The sequence below is a fragment of the Passer domesticus genome, chromosome 31 (assembly GCF_036417665.1).
Source record: "Passer domesticus isolate bPasDom1 chromosome 31, bPasDom1.hap1, whole genome shotgun sequence".
Lineage (NCBI taxonomy): Eukaryota > Metazoa > Chordata > Aves > Passeriformes > Passeridae > Passer > Passer domesticus.
This window is the reverse complement of record NC_087504.1, coordinates 2571659-2589044: the sequence shown is the minus strand read 5'-3', so window position 1 is coordinate 2589044 and position 17386 is coordinate 2571659. Positions and strand designations below refer to the sequence as shown.

At 61.1% G+C, this 17386-nt stretch overlaps 3 protein-coding genes across 4 annotated transcripts in view; all 3 read right to left on the bottom strand.

The window, feature by feature from the left end:
* Nucleotides 1-372: 372 nt before the first annotated feature.
* Nucleotides 373-11847, bottom strand: NACA (nascent polypeptide associated complex subunit alpha). Of its 2 annotated transcripts, none has more exons than XM_064401270.1 (8): nucleotides 11730-11847; nucleotides 11322-11393; nucleotides 1729-1814; nucleotides 1552-1629; nucleotides 1173-1319; nucleotides 920-1048; nucleotides 591-713; nucleotides 373-502 (listed from the first exon to the last, which is right to left on the bottom strand). In XM_064401270.1, the coding sequence occupies exons 2-8, from the start codon at nucleotides 11389-11391 to the stop codon at nucleotides 488-490; spliced, it is 648 nt and encodes a 215-aa protein (XP_064257340.1). In that variant the 5' UTR covers nucleotides 11392-11393; nucleotides 11730-11847; the 3' UTR covers nucleotides 373-487. The 2 variants fall into 2 exon arrangements, with proteins under 2 accessions (XP_064257340.1, XP_064257341.1); XM_064401271.1 differs by lacking the exon at nucleotides 11730-11847 and adding an exon at nucleotides 11620-11710.
* Nucleotides 1821-11086, bottom strand: LOC135287954 (basic proline-rich protein-like). The gene is made up of 2 exons (XM_064401222.1): nucleotides 9956-11086; nucleotides 1821-9871 (listed from the first exon to the last, which is right to left on the bottom strand). Exon 2 carries the CDS (start codon nucleotides 5788-5790, stop codon nucleotides 2656-2658), a length of 3135 nt encoding a protein of 1044 aa, XP_064257292.1. The 5' UTR covers nucleotides 5791-9871; nucleotides 9956-11086; the 3' UTR covers nucleotides 1821-2655.
* Nucleotides 11848-13415: 1568 nt separating the features above from the next.
* Nucleotides 13416-17386, bottom strand: part of PRIM1 (DNA primase subunit 1) — a 19902-nt gene continuing 15931 nt past the window's right edge. Inside the window, exons 10-12 of the mRNA XM_064401248.1 lie at nucleotides 17149-17234; nucleotides 15352-15450; nucleotides 13416-13622 (exon numbers count right to left, since the gene is read on the bottom strand). Of these exons, the coding sequence (XP_064257318.1) occupies nucleotides 13603-13622; nucleotides 15352-15450; nucleotides 17149-17234 (205 nt within the window). The 3' untranslated portion in view covers nucleotides 13416-13602. The remainder of the gene's footprint in view (nucleotides 13623-15351; nucleotides 15451-17148; nucleotides 17235-17386) is intronic.

The window sequence follows — 17386 nt, the reverse complement described above, 5'->3', positions numbered from 1 at the left end:
TAAAGACACCACACAGGGCAGTCTGTCCCTGCCGTGGCACGTGTCCATCCAGCACCAGCTGCCCCAGCCAGGTGTGAACCCCAAGGATCTCACCTGCCCCAAGGCTTCACTGGAGCCTCTCCCTCAGCCCTGCTCCCCACCCCTGCTGCAGGGCAGGGAGGAGCCCCCCTGAAGGGAACCCTGAGGGGATGAAGGGGTGACTCTGACTGAGCTGACCTGGGCTGCTGTCCAGGCAGGCTTTGGGACAGGAAGGAAAGGAGGGAACGGGCAGGTGGTGTTCCAGGACGGGCTATCAGCACCGGGATCTTCCCGGGAGGAAGGCTCCACCCTGGGGCCATGAAGGGTGAGCAGCAGAGCACCACGGAGCAGAGATTTCACCAACAATAAGCCACAACTTTATTAACCGATAGAAATAGTACAAATTTTAAATTTAGTCGTATTTTACTCTTCTCTCTGAAACACCAAAAAAGGCTCCTCCCTCCGGCGGCTACATCGTCAGCTCCTGTGGGGAGAAAGGGAGTCAGGAGGCAGCCCAGAGGCAGCAGCTGCCCCCAGGGACCCCCCAAAGCTGCTGCCCCCCCAGCACTCACCATTATGGCGTTTACAATGTCGTTGCTGTTGTTCTTGAGGGCTCGCACGGCCTTGGCCCGCGACACGTTCGCCTGCGACATCACCAGCTCGATGTCTTTCACCTCCACGCCGGTTTCGTCAACCTGGAGCAGGAACAGAGCCCAGGATTGGTGCCAGTTCCAAGCTTGGTGCCAGTTCCAGGCTTGGCACGGGCTGGGATTGGATTGGAAGCCAGGGCAGGCCTGTGCTGTCAACACCGCCAGGGCAGCACCCTGTGCTCTCTCCCTTTGCACGGATGAAGGAGAGGAATTTGTGGATGAACCCAAAGCACGGCTGGGGAAGGCCTTACCTCCTCTTCCTCGCTCTCCTCCTGCACGGTGGGGGTCTGTGTGTTTTCCTGGATGTTGGAAACAGGTTCTCCCTGCACTTTGAACTTTTCGGCAGCTGCCAGCTGAGCCTGCTGGGACAGGTCTTCGATCTGCAGGAGGGAAGGGAAGGGAAGGAGCAGTGAGGGCAGCCCTGGGCAGTGCCAGCACGCTGCCTGGCAGCAGCCTCAGGTGACAGGAAGGAGCCCTGCCCTGCTGGCGCCAGGGTGGGCTCACCTTGGCCTCGCCAAAGACGATGTAGGTGTCTGACGCCGGGCTCTTGTACACGTCTGGCTTTGTGATGACAAAGAGGATGTTCTTGGATTTCCGGATGGTGACTCTGGTGACTCCTGTCACCTGGCGAAGGCCCAGCTTGGACATTGCCTGAAAAACACCAGGGAAAGGTCAGTGAGGGAAGAAGAGCTCTGCAGCCAGCCCAGATGTGCCAACTCCTCTCTCCAAAATGCCACATTTGCTGCATGGGTACACACGGAAATGTGCATCTGCTGCCACGGAGCAGCACCCCCGGGCTGCCAGCTGCAGGGAACACTCCAGTGCAGGCCTGGTGAGATCCTCTGAGCCCTGGGGCTGCTCTCCAGGCACAGTGCAGCCTCACCTTGCGAGCTTTCTTCTCGCTCCGGCTCTGTTTTGCTTTGCTGACGGGTTCTTCGTCTATTTCGGCTGCTGCCGCGAGCTGCAGGGAGGGAAAACCAGAGAGAAAACCAGAGGGATCCGTGACAATGCTGGGGTGACACCGCAGGGACTCTGATCCACCGTGTGCCACCTGCCCTACCTGTGCCTGCTGCGTCGTGGCCTGTGTGGAGTCCTGCTCTTCGAGCTCTGGTACGGATTCATCGCTGTCAGACTCTGTGCCAGACCCTGCAGAGACACACAGCCCTCACTCTTCCAACCCCAGGCAGGTCCAGGGCTGCTGGTTTGCTGCTGGCTCCCAGTGAAGCCACCAGTCAGCCCAGTTAGGTGGTGCTTGGAGCATTCCTTGCACTCTGAATGCCATCAGCAGGGTGGCACGAGTGGGTCCTCAGCCTCGTCGTGGTGGGAGCTGGGTGCCAGAGGTGCCCAGAGGCTCCAGAATGAATCCTGAGGTAGCTCCAGGCTGTGCCACCAGCTCGAGGAGGAGGTGGGTGGCATTCCCAGGGTGCTGAGGTGGCAGCAGCCCAGTGTGACAGGGCCCTTCTTGAGTCCCCTCAAACCCAGAGCTGGCACATGGCACTGAGACCCCACTCACTGCGCCCCCAGGGCTGCTGCACAGGGATGATCTGGGATAACCCCAACCCCCCCTGAGGGGACAGCACCTCTGGGTGCCCAGAGTGCCACCAGCTGCAGCTGGTCACAGCACTGACCACACCAGTCACTGAAGCAGAGCCGGGTGTCCCCAGCCTCACCTGGAGGTGACCCTGGTGCTGCCGTGCAGCCGTTACCTGGATTCACTCCCCCCACAGCACACAGGAGCCCTGGCAAACCTCTCTGCAGGTGTCGGGGCGTGCCAACACTCCAGGCATAGCGTGGACAACCCAATTTGGCACCAACACTTGCCCACATCCCCCACCACACACAGCAGCGCCGGGCACGTGGCATCTTCGTGTGAAGCCAGCTCATCTCGCAGTGCCCATGCCACAAACCACAAAGAAACCACCACAAAAAAACCCCCCACACACCGTGCTCCGAGCACACGCGTTAGTGACCGCTGGCACCGTGCCCGTTAGTACCCCGTGGGCAGCCAGTGACACTCCATGCACACGGGCAGGATGCAAATACCCTTGTCATTCTTGAGGACGGGCTGTGGGGCCGGGGGGGCCGGGACCCCCGTGGCAGGGGACAGCTCCAGCAGCACGGGTGGCTCGGGGGGGAGCAGAGGTGGCAGGTCCTCGTCGTCGGCTTTCGAGGGGGGCCGGGTGGCTGCTTTGGCCACCTTGTTATTGGGGAGGGGCTGCTGCTGCTGCTTCTTGGCAGGGGTTGGGGGTTTTGGGGGGGCACCCGTGGCTGGGGCAGGAGCTGGGGGTGTGGCTGGAGCTGGAGTGGCCTTGACAGGGCTCTTTGGGGGTGCCTTGGCCTCAGAGGGGCTTTTTGAGGCTCCTTTGGCTGCAGCAGGGGTGGCTGGAGGAGGAGTGGCCTTGACAGGGCTTTTTGGGGGTGCTTTAGCCTCAGCAGGGGTGGCTGGAGCTGGGCTGGCCTTGACAGGGCTTTTTGGGGGTGCCTTGGCCTCAGCAGGGCTTTTTGGGGGTGCTTTGGCCTCAGCAGGGGTGGCTGGAGGAGGAGTAGCCTTGACAGGGCTTTTTGGGGGTGCTTTGGCCTCAGCAGGGGTGGCTGGAGGAGGAGTGGCCTTGACAGGGCTTTTTGGGGGTGCCTTGGCCTCAGCAGGGGTGGCTGGAGGAGGAGTGGCCTTGACAGGGCTTTTTGGGGGTGCCTTGGCCTCAGCAGGGCTTTTTGAGGCTCCTTTGGCTGCAGCAGGAGCTGCTGGAGCTGGGGTGGCTTTGGCAGGGCTCTTTGGGGGTGTTTTTGCAGCTGGGGGGGCACTGGGAGCTGGGGTGGCCATAGCAGGACTCTTGGGAGGCACCTGGGCAGGAGCTGGAGGGGTTTTGGCCTCAGCAGGGGTGGCTGGAGCTGGGGTGGCTTTGGCAGGGCTTTTTGGGGGTGTCTTAGCCTCAGGAGAGGCTGGGGTGGCTTTCACAGGGCTTTTTGGGGGCGTCTTAGCCTCAGGAGAGGGTGGGGTGCCCTTGGCAGGGCTCTTTGGGGGTGCCTTGGCTTCAGGAGAGGCTGCTGGAGCTGGGGTGACTTTGGCAGGACTCTTTGGGGGTGTCTTGACCTCAGCAGGGGTTGGGGTGGCTTTGTCAGGGCTTTTTGGGGGTGTTTTGTCCTCAGCTGGAGCTGGGGTGGCTGTAGCAGGGCTCTTTGGGGGTGTTTTGGCCTCAACAGGGGCAGCTTTGTCAGGGCTTTTTGGGGGTGCCTTGGCTTCAGCAGGGGCAGCTTTGTCAGGGCTTTTTGGGGGTGTTTTGGCCTCAGCAGGGCTTGGGGTGGCTTTGTCAGGGCTCTTTGGGGGTGCCTTGGCCTCAGCAGGGGCAGCTGAAGGTGCTGGAGGCACAGGAGCAGATGGGGCAGTGACGGGGCTGCCTTGGGGAGACTTTTTGGCTGCTCCAGGGGAAGCTGGAGCTGGGGTGGCTTTGGCAGGGCTCTTTGGGGGGGCCTTGTCCTCAGTGGGGGTGGCTTTGGCAGGGCTCTTTGGGGGGGCCTTGTCCTCGGTGGGGGTGGCTTTGGCAGGGCTCTTTGGAGGTGTCTTGGCTTCAGGAGAGGCTGGGGTGGCTTTGGCAGGGCTCTTTGGGGGTGTTTTGGCTGCTGGGGGGGCAGCTGGAGCTGGTGGAGCTGCGGGAGCTGGGGTGGCAGGAGCTGGGGTGGCAGGGGATGGGGTGGCAGGGGATGGGGTGGCAGGGGATGGGGTGGCAGCACCAGGGCTCTTGGGGGCACTTTTGGCTGCAGGTGGGGTGGCTGGAGCTGGGCTGGGAGGAGCTGCAGTGGCAGCTGAGGCAGCACCAGAGCCCTGGGCAGCATCTTTGGCTGAGGGAGGGGCAGCTGGAGAGGGTGGAGCTGCCGTGGCCGGTGTGACAGGGGCACAGGGGACAGCGGCTGAACTCGGGGGAGCTGCTTTGGCAGCAGGAGGGGTGGCCACAGGTGTCATGGGTGGCATGACAGGGGCACAGGGGGCAGTGACCGGGCTCCCAGGAGCTGCTTTGGCAGCAGGAGGGGTGGCCACAGGTGCCATGGCTGGTGTGACAGGGACAGCAGGAGATGTTTTAGCCACAGGAGGGGTGGCCACAGGTGTCATGGGTGGTGTGACAGGGACAGACGGGGCAGCTGGGGCAGTGACCGGGCTCCCAGGAGATGTTTTAGCCACAGGAGGGGTGGCTGGAGCTGCCGTGGCTGGTGTGACAGGGGCAGCAGCTGGACTTGGAGGAGCTGCTCTGGCAGCAGGAGGGGTGGCTGCAGTGGCCAGAGTGACAGGGGGACAGCTGGCAGAGGGGACAGCAGGCACAGGAGCTGCTGCTGGGAGCCCAGGGCTGGCTGGAGACCCTGGGACAGGGATGGCAGCTGCCAGGGCAGGTGTGGGCAGGGCAGGAGGCACTGGAGCTCCTGCTGCCCGAGGGGCCGGGCTCCCAGGGGGGGTCCTTGTCACCGAGGGAGGGACGGGGTGTCCCACAGCCGGGGGACCCACGGGACAGGCCTTGGACACAGAAGGAGCAACTGGGAGCAGTGGTGAGACTGGGGCACCAGGGGCTGGGCCAGCAGCAGGATGCCCAGGGGACATGCCAGCTGCCAGCAGAGGGATAGGGGGTGACAGGGGAGCTTTGGGGGCAGCCAGGAACACAGGGGGGGAGATGGCACCGACCAGGGCTGCAGCTGGGGCTCGGGGAGAGCCTGGAGCAGCAGGACTTCCAGGAGACACTGGGGGAAGTGGGGGTGACCCTGGACTCTGGGGGGTCACTGCCACCGTGGGAGCAGGCAGCAAACTGGGGGGCACTGCTGGGGGAGATGCCAGAAGGGGACGGGATGGGGGAGGGAGGAGAGGGGCTGGGGGTGCTCCAGAGACAGGGAGAGGGGCTGGGGGTGCTCCAGAGGCAGGGAGAGGGGCTGGGGGTGCTCCAGAGGCAGGGAGAGGGGCTGGGGGTGCTCCAGAGACAGGGAGAGGGGCTGGGGGTGCTCCAGAGGCAGGGAGAGGGGCTGGGGGTGCTCCAGAGACAGGGAGAGGGGCAGGGGGTGCTCCAGAGGCAGGGAGAGGGGCTGGGGGTGCTCCAGAGGCAGGGAAAGGAGCTGGGGCTGCTCCCACAGTGGCAGCAGTTTTCATGGGAGAGGTGAGAGCAGCTGGGAGAGAACTGGGGCTCACTGGGGGGACAAGAGGAGCCACTGTCACTGCAGCAGCAGCAGCAGCAGCCAGGCCAGGTGACACTGGAGCTGGGAATCCTGGGGACACTGGGCTAACTGGGGCAGGCCCTGGAGATCCTGGGGCTGCAAAGCCCTGCGGAGCTGGAGGAGGGGCAGCGGTGGCTGGGGCCAGCAGAGGGGGGACAGGGGGCTGGGGGGGCACGGAGAACACGGGGATGGCTGCAGCCGGGACCACGGGGGGGGACACGGGGCCCGGGGGGCCTGGCAGAGCCGGGGCAGCGCTGGGCAGCTGTGCCTGGGCGGATGGAGATGGAGGCAGAGGTGGGGAATGAGCAGCATGAAGAACAGCTAAAGGAGAGAAACAGAGCGAGCCATGAGAGGAGGAGACACAGGGAGGGGGCACGAGGCCAGCCCTGGCATTCCTCTGGTCTCTGTGCCTGGCTTCTGGCCCAGCAGGCACTGCCAGGGTTGGCACGGAGCAGGATGCTCATGCCCTTCTAGAACACCATTTTCCTGAGAGCCCTGCACGGCAGGAGGCACTCCCTGAAGCAGCAGGAAGCCCCAGCAGGCCAGGGATGCAGGGATCCAGCTCTGCCCTACCAAAGGGGCTGTCACAACCCCCCTGGAGCCCCACAAGTCTGGCAGGACACCCAGGGCTGCTCACGAGCCTGGGGTCACCCCCCTGAGCTGCAGGGAGCAAGGGGGAACAAACACCCACCCAAAAAGAAGTCAAATAAAACCCACTGGCATGTGGAATTACTCCTGGAGTGCCCTGGAGCCCCCTCCCTCAGCTGTGGGTGACTTGGGCAGATGGCCTGAGGGCACAGTGACATGGGGGTGGTGGGGCCAGGCCCCCCAGTGCCCCCCAGTGCCCTGGGAGCTGTTAGGGTTAATGGAGTGCAACCCCCAGAATGGCACACGCTGGTTAATGTGGCACACGAGGGGTTACAGGAGTACCTGGAGCAGGGATGGGAGCAGCAGCGGGGGCAGCTGGAGCTGAACAGGGAGAACAACAGTTCATTAAGGCAAGGAGAGCTTCCAGCTCCCCAGCCAGGCCCAAGAGAGCCTGGAGAGGGCCTGGAGAGAGCCCTGACATTCCTATACCAGCTGTGAGCCAAGGGCATTGCCCAGGCCACAGGGCTGAGCTCCCAGCTCCTGAGAGCCCGCAGAGAGCCCTGACATTCCCAACACCAGCTGTGAGCCAAGGGCACTGCCCAGGCCACAGGGCTGAGCTCCCAGCTCCTGAGAGCCTGCAGAGAGCCCTGACATTCCAAATGAAATTCCCAATGCCAACCAGCAATCACAGGGCACTGTTTAGTGAAGAGGCCATGCCAGGGCTGAACTTCCAGCTCCTGAGCCAGAGCTGAGAGCCTGGAGAGACATTCCCAATGAAATTCCCAATGCCAACCAGCAATCAAAGGACACCATTTAGAGAAGAGGCCATGCCAGGGCTGAGCTTCCAGCTCCTGACCAGAGCTGAGAGCCTGCAAAGAGCCCTGACATTCCCAGTGATATTCCCAATAAAATTCCCAATGCCAACCAACAATCCGAGGGCACCGTTTAGGGAAGAGGCCATGCCAGGGCTGAACTTCCAGCTCCTAAGACAGAGTTGAGAGCCTGAAGAGAGCCTGGAGAGACATTCCCAATGAAATTCCCAGTGCCAACCAGTAACCAAAGGGCACTGTTTAGGGAACAGGCCATGAGAGGGCTCAGCTCCCAGCTCCTGAAAGCCTGGAGAGAGATTCCCAATGGAATTCCCAGCACTGAAAGGGCACCATTTAGAGAAGAGGCCATGCCAGGGTTCAGCTCCCAGCTCCCAAGAGCCTGCAGAGAGCCCTGGCATTCCCAATGAAATTCCCAGTGCCACCCAGCAATCACAGGGCACTGTTTAGGGAACAGGCCATGCCAGGGCTGAGCTTCCAGCTCCTGAGAGCCTGGAGAGACATTCCCAATGGAATTCCCAATGCCAACCAGCAATCACAGGGCACTGTTTAGGGAAGAGGCCATGCCAGGGCTGAGCTCCCTGCAGAGCCCTGGCATTCCCAATGGAATTCCCAATGCCAACCAGCAATCAGAGGGCACTGTTTAGTGAACAGGCCATGAGAGGATTCAGCTTCCAGCTCCTGAGCCAGAGCTGAGAGCCTGGAGAGACATTCCCAAGAAAATTCCCAATGCCAACCAGCAATCACAGGGCACTGTTTAGTGAACAGGCCATGAGAAGGGGGTTCAGCTCCCAGCTCCCTGCAGAGCCCTGGCATTCCCAATGGAATTCCCAATGCCACCCAGCAATCACAGGGCACTGTTTAGGGAACAGCCCATGCCAGGGCTGAGCTCCCAGCTCCCTGCAGAGCCCTGGCATTCCCAGTGTCACTCCCAGAGGAGTTCCAGGGCAGGGCAGAGCCTGGCACAGCGGGCAGGGCCGTGCTGGTCCAACCAGCAGAACCAGCCCGGGCACGGAGCCGCCCTGGGCAGAGCCAGCCCCGTCCCATGGCTCCTGTCCCTGCCAGGGGCTGTGCCCCTGTCCCACCCTGGCATCAGGCGTGTCCTGCTCCTGCTGCCACCCACGGAATGTGGGAATGACATCCCTGTCCCTGCCACAGGAATGGGGTCCCAAAAATGCTGCTAATGCCCCATTTTACCCCAAACCAGAGCTCTGTGGGAAGGATGGAGCTGGGCATCAGTGCCAGGACATTTCCTGCTCCAAGAACGTCCTGGTGCCTCCCAAAGGAGCAGCAAGTGCTGCCAAGGGCACGGAACAGGCCGTGCAGAGCAGCCCCTTCCAGAACAATCCTTCATCCCTGCTCCTTCCCAGCACATTCCTGATGGACACAATCATTCCTGCTTCTCCCCCGAGCCCCACTCGGGTGCTCCTCAAACATCCCAAGCCAAAGGATTCCCCAAAACCTGGGCATTTCTGCCCACAGCCCCTCTGGATCAGCCCCACACCTCCAGGCTTTTTCCAGAGAATTCCAAGGAAGATGAAAATCCAAGGAGCACATTCCTGATGGACACAATCATTCCTGCTTCTCCCCCACAGCCCCAGTTTTCCTTGGTGCTTCTCAAACATCCCAAACTAAAGGATTCCCCAAACCAGGGGATTTCTGCCCACAACCCCTCTGGATCAGCCCCACATCTCCAGGGTTTTTCCAGAGACTTCCAAGGAAGGTGAAAACCCAAGGAGCTGTCTGAGGAACGCCGGGAGCAGCAGGATTTTGGGAGCTGGCAGCTGAGAGGGGCAGGAGAGGCACTGCAGGGAGAGGGCCCCAAAGAGGAATTCCAGCTACGCCGGGAGGGAGAGGGAGCTGGGAATCAGCTCCTGTGAATCAGCTCCTGGGAATCAGCTCCTGGGAATCAGCTCCTGGGAATCACGGGGCAGCTGTCACAGCAGCAGCCACCCCCAGCTCCTCCTGTGTCCCCTCCCTGCCACCGAGCCTCAGCGGGGGCTCCCCAGCGGGGCAGGCCCCAAATCCCAGGAGAAAACCCCAAATCCAATGGGGCAGACCCCAAATCCAATGGGGCAGACCCCCAAATCCTATGAGAGACCCCCAAATCCAATGGGGCAGACCCCAAATCCCAGGAGAAAACCCCAAATCCAATGGGGCAGACCCCAAATCCAATGGGGCAGACCCCCAAATCCTATGAGAGACCCCCAAATCCAATGGGGCAGACCCCAAATCCTAGGAGAAAACCCCAAATCCAATGGGGCAGACCCCAAATCCTATGAGAAATACCCAAATCCAATGGGGCAGACCCCAAATCCTATGAGAAATACCCAAATCCAATGGGGCAGTCCCCAAATCCTAGGAGAAAACCCCAAATCCTATGGGGCAGACCCCAAATCCAATGGGACAGACCCCCAAAATTCAGTGAGAGACCCCCAAATCCAACCGGGCAGACCCCCAAATCCTAGGAGAAAACCCCAAATCCAACATGGAAAACCCCCAAAATTCTGTGACACCCCCAAATCCAATGGGGCAGACCCCCAAATCCAACGAGACAGACCCCAAATCCAATGAGAAACACCCAAATCCAATGGGGCAGACCTCAAATCCTATGAGAGACCCCCAAATCCAACATGGAAAACCCCCAAAATTCAGTGAGAGACCCCCAAATCCAACGGGACAGACCCCAAATCCTATGAGAGACCCCCAAATTCATTAAGACCCCCAAATCCAATGGGACAGGCCCCAAATTCAACCAGGCAGATCCCAAAAATTCAGTAAAAGACCCCCAAATCCAACAAGACAGATGTCCAAAATTCAATTAAAGACCCCCAAATCCAATGGGGCAGGCCCCCAAATCCAGAGGGGCAAACCCCCAAAATTCAATGTAAGACCCCAAATCCAAAGGGGAAATCCCCCAAAAATTCAGTGAGAGACCCCCAAATCCATGGGGCAGACCCTCAAGTCCAACAGGACAGGACCCCAACTCCAGTGGGATCCATCCCCAAATCCCACAGGACAGGATCCCAAATCCCACAGGAAACCAAATCAAGGGCACAGGACCCTAAATCCAATGGGACAGGTCCCAAAATCCAAGGGGAAAGGATCCCCAAATCCAGTGGGACAGGATCCCAAATCCCACAGGACAGGATCCCCAAATCCAGTGGGACAGGTCCCCAAATCCCACAGGACAGGTCTCCAAATCCCATAGGACACCAAACCCAAAGGGACAAGACCCCAAATCCAAGGGGACAGGATCCCCCAATCCAGCAGGACAAGTCCCCCAATCCCATAGGACAGGATCCCCAAATCCAAGGGGATGGGATCCCAAATCCCATAGGACAGGATCCCAAATCCCACAAGACAGGATCCCAAATCCCACAGGAAACCAAATCAAGGGGACAGGACCCTAAATCCAATGGGACAGGTCCCCAAATCCAAGGGGAAAGGATCCCCAAATCCAGTGGGACAGGATCCTAAATCCCATAGGACAGGACCCCAAATCCAGTGGGACAGGATCCCCAAATCCAGCAGGACAAGTCCCCCAATCTCACAGGACAGGATCCCCAAATCCAATGGCACAAGTCCCCAAATCCCACAGGACAGGTCCCAAAATCCAAGGGGATGGGATCCCAAATCCTATAGGACAGGATCCCAAATCTCACAGGACAGGATCCCCAAATCCAGCGGGACAAGTCCCCCAATCCCATAGGACACGATCCCCAAATCCAAGGGGACAGGATCCCCAAACCCAGCGGCACAGGACCCCAAATCCCACAGGACAGGACCCCAAATCCCACAGGACAGGACACCCACCCCACCACCCCGACCCGGCCACGGCCGCTGCCCTCCCCTCCCGCCCCAACCGAGCTCGGAGCCAGCCCCGCTCCCGGTCCCGGGACACGAGGAGCCCCCGCTCCGCCCCCGCGGGACCCACAGCACCGGCCCGGTTCGCTCCGAGACCGCGGAACGGACCCCCCAAAACCCGTGACGGGCCTCGAAGCGGGCTCACGCAGGCGAGGGCACCCCGGGAATCCCCCCCGGGCCTCACCTGTCTCCGCCTGCGGCTGCGGCAGCTCCTGCTCCGTGGCCGGGACGGTTTCTGTGGCTTCGCCGGGCATTTCTACGGGAATGGAGAAACCGACAGGCCCGGGCTCGCCGGGGCTCCGCCACAGCGTCCTGCCCACGCCGCGGGGACACCGCGCAAGCCCCACCAGCGGGAGGATCCGCCGGCGCAGCTCGGCCGCACGGCACCGGCAGAGCCCGGCCGCGGTCCCGGGCCCGGGCCTAGGCCGCCGCCTTCCCCCCCTCCGCCCGCTCCGCCCTTCCCGGCGCGCCCACGACCCCACCGATGGCCTCAACCGGGTCCTGCCGGCCACCCGCTCATGCCGCTAGCGGCGAGCGGCGCCCCGAGCGGCGGATGGCGGCGGATGGCGGCGGATGGCGGCGCGGGACTCACTGTGCGGGGAGCGGGGCCCAAGATGGCGGCGGAAAGAGACCGAGAGGGCAGCGCGACTTCCGGGAGCGCGCGACTTCCGGGGCAGGGGGGGAGAGCGCGGCAACACGGCCCGGCCCGGCCCCCGCGGCCGCGCTCCGGAGTTCCGGGCTCTGTTCGGGCCCCACCGTGGGAGCGGGGAGACCCCGGGGGGGGGATGGGAACCGGGGGGGTTTGGGGTCCTGGGGGGGGTCCAGGTGGGATTGGGGGGTCAGGATGGGTTTAGGGGATCCAGGCAGGGTTATGGGGCCAGGGCAGGGGGTCAGGACAGGGTTAGGGGGTCAGGCAGGGAGTCCAGGTGGGATTAAGGGGTCAGGATGGGTTTAGGGGGTCAGGACAGGGTTATGGGGTCAGGGCAGGATCAGGGGGTCAGGACAGGGTTGTGGGGTCAGGCAGGGGGTCAGGAGAGGTTTAGGGGGTCAGGCAGGGGGTCCAGGTGGGATTAAGGGGGGTCAGGACAGGTTTAAGGGGTCAGGACAGGATTATGGGGTCAGGGCAGGGTTATGGGGTCAGGGCAGGATCAGGGGGTCGGGACAAGGGGTCAGGACAGGATTATGGGGTCAGGGCAGGGGGTCCATTCAGGATTAGGGGATCAGGACAGGTTTAGGGGGTCCAGGCAGGGTTAGGGGGTCAGGATGGGTTTAGGGGTCAAGGCAGGGATCGGGGCAGGATTATGGGGTCAGGACAGGGGATCAGGACAGGGTTATGGGGTCAGGCAGGGGGTCAGGAGAGGTTTAGGGGGTCAGGCAGGGGGTCCAGGTGGGATTAAGGGCTCAGGACAGGATTATGGGGTCAGGAGAGGTTTAGGGGATCAGGACAGGGTTATGGGGTCCGGGCAGGGTTAGGGGGTCAGGGTAGGGATCAGGGCAGGGTTATGGGGTCAGGGCAGGGTCCAGGCAGAGTTATGGGGTCAGGAAAGGTTTAGGGGTTCCAGGCAGGGTTAGGGGATCAGGACAAGGGTTCAAGCCAGGATTAGGGGGTCTATTCAGGGTTAGGGGGCCCAGGCAGAGTTAGGGGGTCAGGACAGGTTTAGGGGGTCCAGGTGGGGTTATGGGGTCAGGCAGGGGGTCAGAAGAGGTTTAGGGGGTCGGGCAGGGAGTCCAGGTGGGATTAAGGGGTCAGGGCAGGTTTAGGAGGTCAGGGCAGGGGGTCCATTCAGGATTAGGGGGTCAGGATGGGTTTAGGGGTCCAGGCAGGGATCGGGGCAGGATTATGGGGTCAGGGCAGGGTCCAGACAGGGTTAGGGGGTCCAGGCAGGGTTATAGGGTCAGGACAGGGCTAGGGGGTCAGGGCAGGAGTCCAGGTGGGATTAGGGGGTCAGGGCAGGGGGTCCATTCAGAATTAGGGGGTCCAGGCAGAATTACGGGGTCAGGACAGGGTTAGGGGGTCAGGGCAGGGTTATAGGGTCAGGACAAGTTTAGGGGGTCCAGGCAGGTTTAGGGGGTCAGGGTAGGGGGCCAGGACAGGTTTAAGGGGTCAGAACTGGTTTAGGGGGTCGGGGCAGGGGGTCCAGGCAGGGTTAGGGGGTCAGCACAAGGCCCAGGCAGGGCCTGGGGGCAGCGACCCCACACTGAGACCAGGGACCCCTCCCCATCTCCCCCCCAGAGCAGGGACCCCCCCCCCCCTCCCCAGCAGCCCCCAGCCCAAAGCTGAGCAGAAACATTTAATGGTTTTTTTTTTTTTTGTGCAGAAAACGGTACAAAAAGTACAAAAACAGAGAAAAACAGAGAAAAACAGAGCAGGGCCGGGGGGCTGGGGGGGCTCGGCTGCTCCAGGGACCCCCGGGCCAGGGGAGGTGACAGTGACACCTCGGGAGGTGACAATGACAGCGTCAGGCTCAGAAATCTCCCTGGAGATCTGCAGAAAAAGGAGAAACGGGGAGGTTTTGTGAAGGGTTTTGCAGGAAAAACAAAAGAACAGAGGTGGGACAGCAGCGGCTCCTCCGGGTGTCCCCGGCTGTCACCTCGAGGTGCCAGATCTGATGGGACAGAGCCCACATCCAGGGGGACAGACCCCAAAATTCAGTGAGAAACCCCCAAATCCAGAGGGACAGACCCCAAAATTCAATTAAAGACCCTAAATCCAGAGGGACAGACCCCAAAATTCAATGAAAGACCCCAAAATCCAAAGGGAGAGACCCCAAAATTCAGTGAGAAACCCCCAAATCCAGAGGGACAGACCCCAAAATTCAATGAAAGACCCCAAAATCCAAGGGGACAGACCCCAAAATTCAATTAAAGACCCCAAATCCAGAGGGACAGACCCCAAAATTCAGTGAGACACCCTAAATCCAGAGGGACAGACCCCAAAATTCAATTAAAGACCCCCAAATCCAAGGGGACAGACCCCAAAATTCAATTAAAGACCCCAAATCCAGAGGGACAGACCCCAAAATTCAGTGAGAGACCCCAAATCCAGAGGGACAGACCCCAAAATTCAATGAAAGACCCCAAAATCCAAAGGGACAGACCCCAAAATTCAGTGAGAAACGCCCAAATCCAGGGGGACAGACCCCAAAATTCAATTAAAGACCCCAAATCCAGAGGGACAGACCCCAAAATTCAGTGAGAAACCCCCAAATCCAGAGGGAGAGACTCCAAAATTCAATTAAAGACCCCCAAATCCAGAGGGCCAGACCCCAAATCCAACAGGACAGAGCTCAAATCCAATGGGAGGCCCCAAATCCAGAGGGACAGGCCCCAAAATTCAGTGAGAGACCCCCAAATCCAGCAGGGCAGACCCCAAATCCAAAGGGACAGACCCCAAATCCAAAGGGACAGACCCCAAATCCAAAGGGACAGACCCCAGATCTAAAGGGACAGACCTCCAAATTCCACAGGACAGACCCCAAAATTCAATTAAAGATCCCCAAATCCAGCAGGAGGCCCAAATCCAGAGGGACAGACCCCAAATCCCACAGGAGACCCCCAAACCCAATGAGAGACCCCCAAATCCCACAGGGCAGACCCCCAAAATTCAATTAAAGACCCCCAAACCCAATGGGAGGCCCCAAATCCAGAGGGACAGACCTCCAATATTCAATTAAAGACCCCCAAATCCCACAGGGCAGACCCCAAACCTAATGAGAAACCCCCAAATCTAACAGGACAGACCCCCAAATCCAATGGGAGGCCCCAAATCCAGCAGGGGAGACCCCAAATCCCACAGGGCAGACCCCCAAAATTGAATTAAAGACCCCCAAATCCAGCAGGGCAGACCCCAAAGCCCACAGGGCAGACCCCAAATCCCACGGGAGACCCCCAAATCCAATGGGGCAGACCCCAAATCCCACAGGGCAGACCCCAAACCTAATGAGAAACCCCCAAATCCCACAGGGCAGACCCCCAAAATTCAATTAAAGACCCCCAAATCCAACAGGGCAGACCCCAAATCCAAAGGGCAGACCCCCAAAATTAAATTAAAGACCCCCAAATCCAGCAGGGCAGACCCCAAATCCCCCGGGAGACCCCCAAAATTCAATTAAAGACCCCCAAATCCCACAGGGCAGACCCCAAATCCCACAGGGCAGACCCCAAATCCCCGGGAGACCCCAAACCCACTCCCAGGGCCGTTTTGGGGTCCGCACCGCTGTGCCGGATGCGCTCTCCCCGCCGGGCGCTCTCCAGGCCCTCCACAAACTGCTCCAGCAGCCGCACGTACGGGGCCAGGCTGGTCCTGCGGTAGTCTGGGGGCGTGGGGAGGGGCTGCTGGCACCCCAAAACCAGCCCCGACCCCAAAACCACGGCCCTGACCCCAAAACCCCAGCCCCGACCCCAAAATCACAGCCCTGATCCCAAAATCCCAGCCCTGATCCCAAAACCACAGCCCCGACCCCAAAACCACAGCCCCGACCCCAAAACCACAGCCCCAACCCCAAAATCCCAGCCCTGATCCCAAAACCACAGCCCTGACCCCAAAACCACAGCCCTGACCCCAAAATCATAGCCCTGATCCCAAAATCCCAGCCCCGACCCCAAAACCACAGCCCTGACCCCAAAATCACAGCCCCAACCCCAAAACCACAGCCCTGACCCCAAAATCCCAGCCCCGACCCCAAAACCCCAGCCCTGACCCCAAAACCAGCCCCGACCCCAAAACCATAGCCTTGATCCCAAAACCCCAGCCCCAACCCCAAAATCCCAGCCCTGATCCCAAAACCCCAACCCTGAGCTCCAAACACCGACCTTAACCCTCAAAACCCCAGCCCTGATCCCAAAACCACAGCCCCGACCCCAAAACCACAGCCCTGATCCCAAAATCCCAGCCCTGATCCCAAAACCACAGCCCCAACCCCAAAACCAGATCCCTGATCTCCAAACCCACCCCTTACCCCAAACCCCATCCCTGACCCCAAACCCCAAACTCTGACCCCAAACCCCAAACCCTGACCCCATCCCTGAGCCCAAACCCTGTCCCCACACCCCAAGCCCCATCCCTGGCCCCACCCCAAACCCTGACCCTCCACCTCACCCCAAACCCCATTCCTGATCCCACACCCTGTCCCCACACCCCATCCCTGACCCCACATCCCATCCCTGACCCAAACCCTGACCCCAAACCCTGATCCCACACCCCCTGACCCCACACCCCATACCCTGTCCCCACATGCCCTGACCCCACTCCCGACCCCACACCCCCCTGACCCCAAACCTCGACCCCACACCCCTGACCCCATACCACAGCCCTGACCCCAATCCCTGACCCCCCACCCCAAACCCCACAGCCCTGACCCCAAACCCTGACCCCACACCCCACACCCCCTGACCTCAAACCCTGACCCCACACCCCAAACCCTGACCCCAAACCCTGACCCCACACCCGAAACCCTGACCCCACCCCTGACCCCATCCCTGACCCCAAACCCTGTCCCCAAACCCCAAACCCTGACCCCAAACCCTGACCCCACACCCCTGACCCCACACCCCTGACCCCACACCCTGACCCCAAACCCTGACCCCAATCCCTGACCCCACACCCTGACCCCAAACCCTGACCCAAACCCTGACCCCACACCCCTGACCCCACACCCTGACCCCACACCCTGACCCCACACCCTGACCCCAATCCCTGACCCCATCCCTGACCCCATCCCTGACCCCATCCCTGACCCCAAACCCTGTCCCCAAACCCCAAACCCTGACCCCAATCCCTGTCCCCAATCCCTGACCCCACCCCTGACCCCACACCCTGTCCCCAATCCCTGACCCAATCCCTGACCCCACACCCCTGACCCCAATCCCTGACCCAATCCCTGACCCCAAACCCTGACCCCAATCCCTGACCCCAATCCCTGACCCCAATCCCTGACCCCAATCCCTGACCCCATCCCTGACCCCATCCCTGACCCCACACCCCTGACCCCATCCCTGACCCCATCCCTGACCCCGGCTGCGCCGTTTGGGTTCGGTGTCGCCGCCCTCGTCCTGCTCGCCATCGCTGCCGGCCGCGTCCAGCTCCTGGCACAGGGACCTGGGGACACACGGGACAGCCATGGGGACGGGGTGTGGGGTGGGGTTTGGGGTCAGAGAGAGGGTGTGGGGTCAGGGATGGGGTTTGGGGTCAGGGTTTGGGGTGTGGGGTCAGGGATGGGGTGTGGGGTCAGGGTGTGGGGTGTGGGGTCA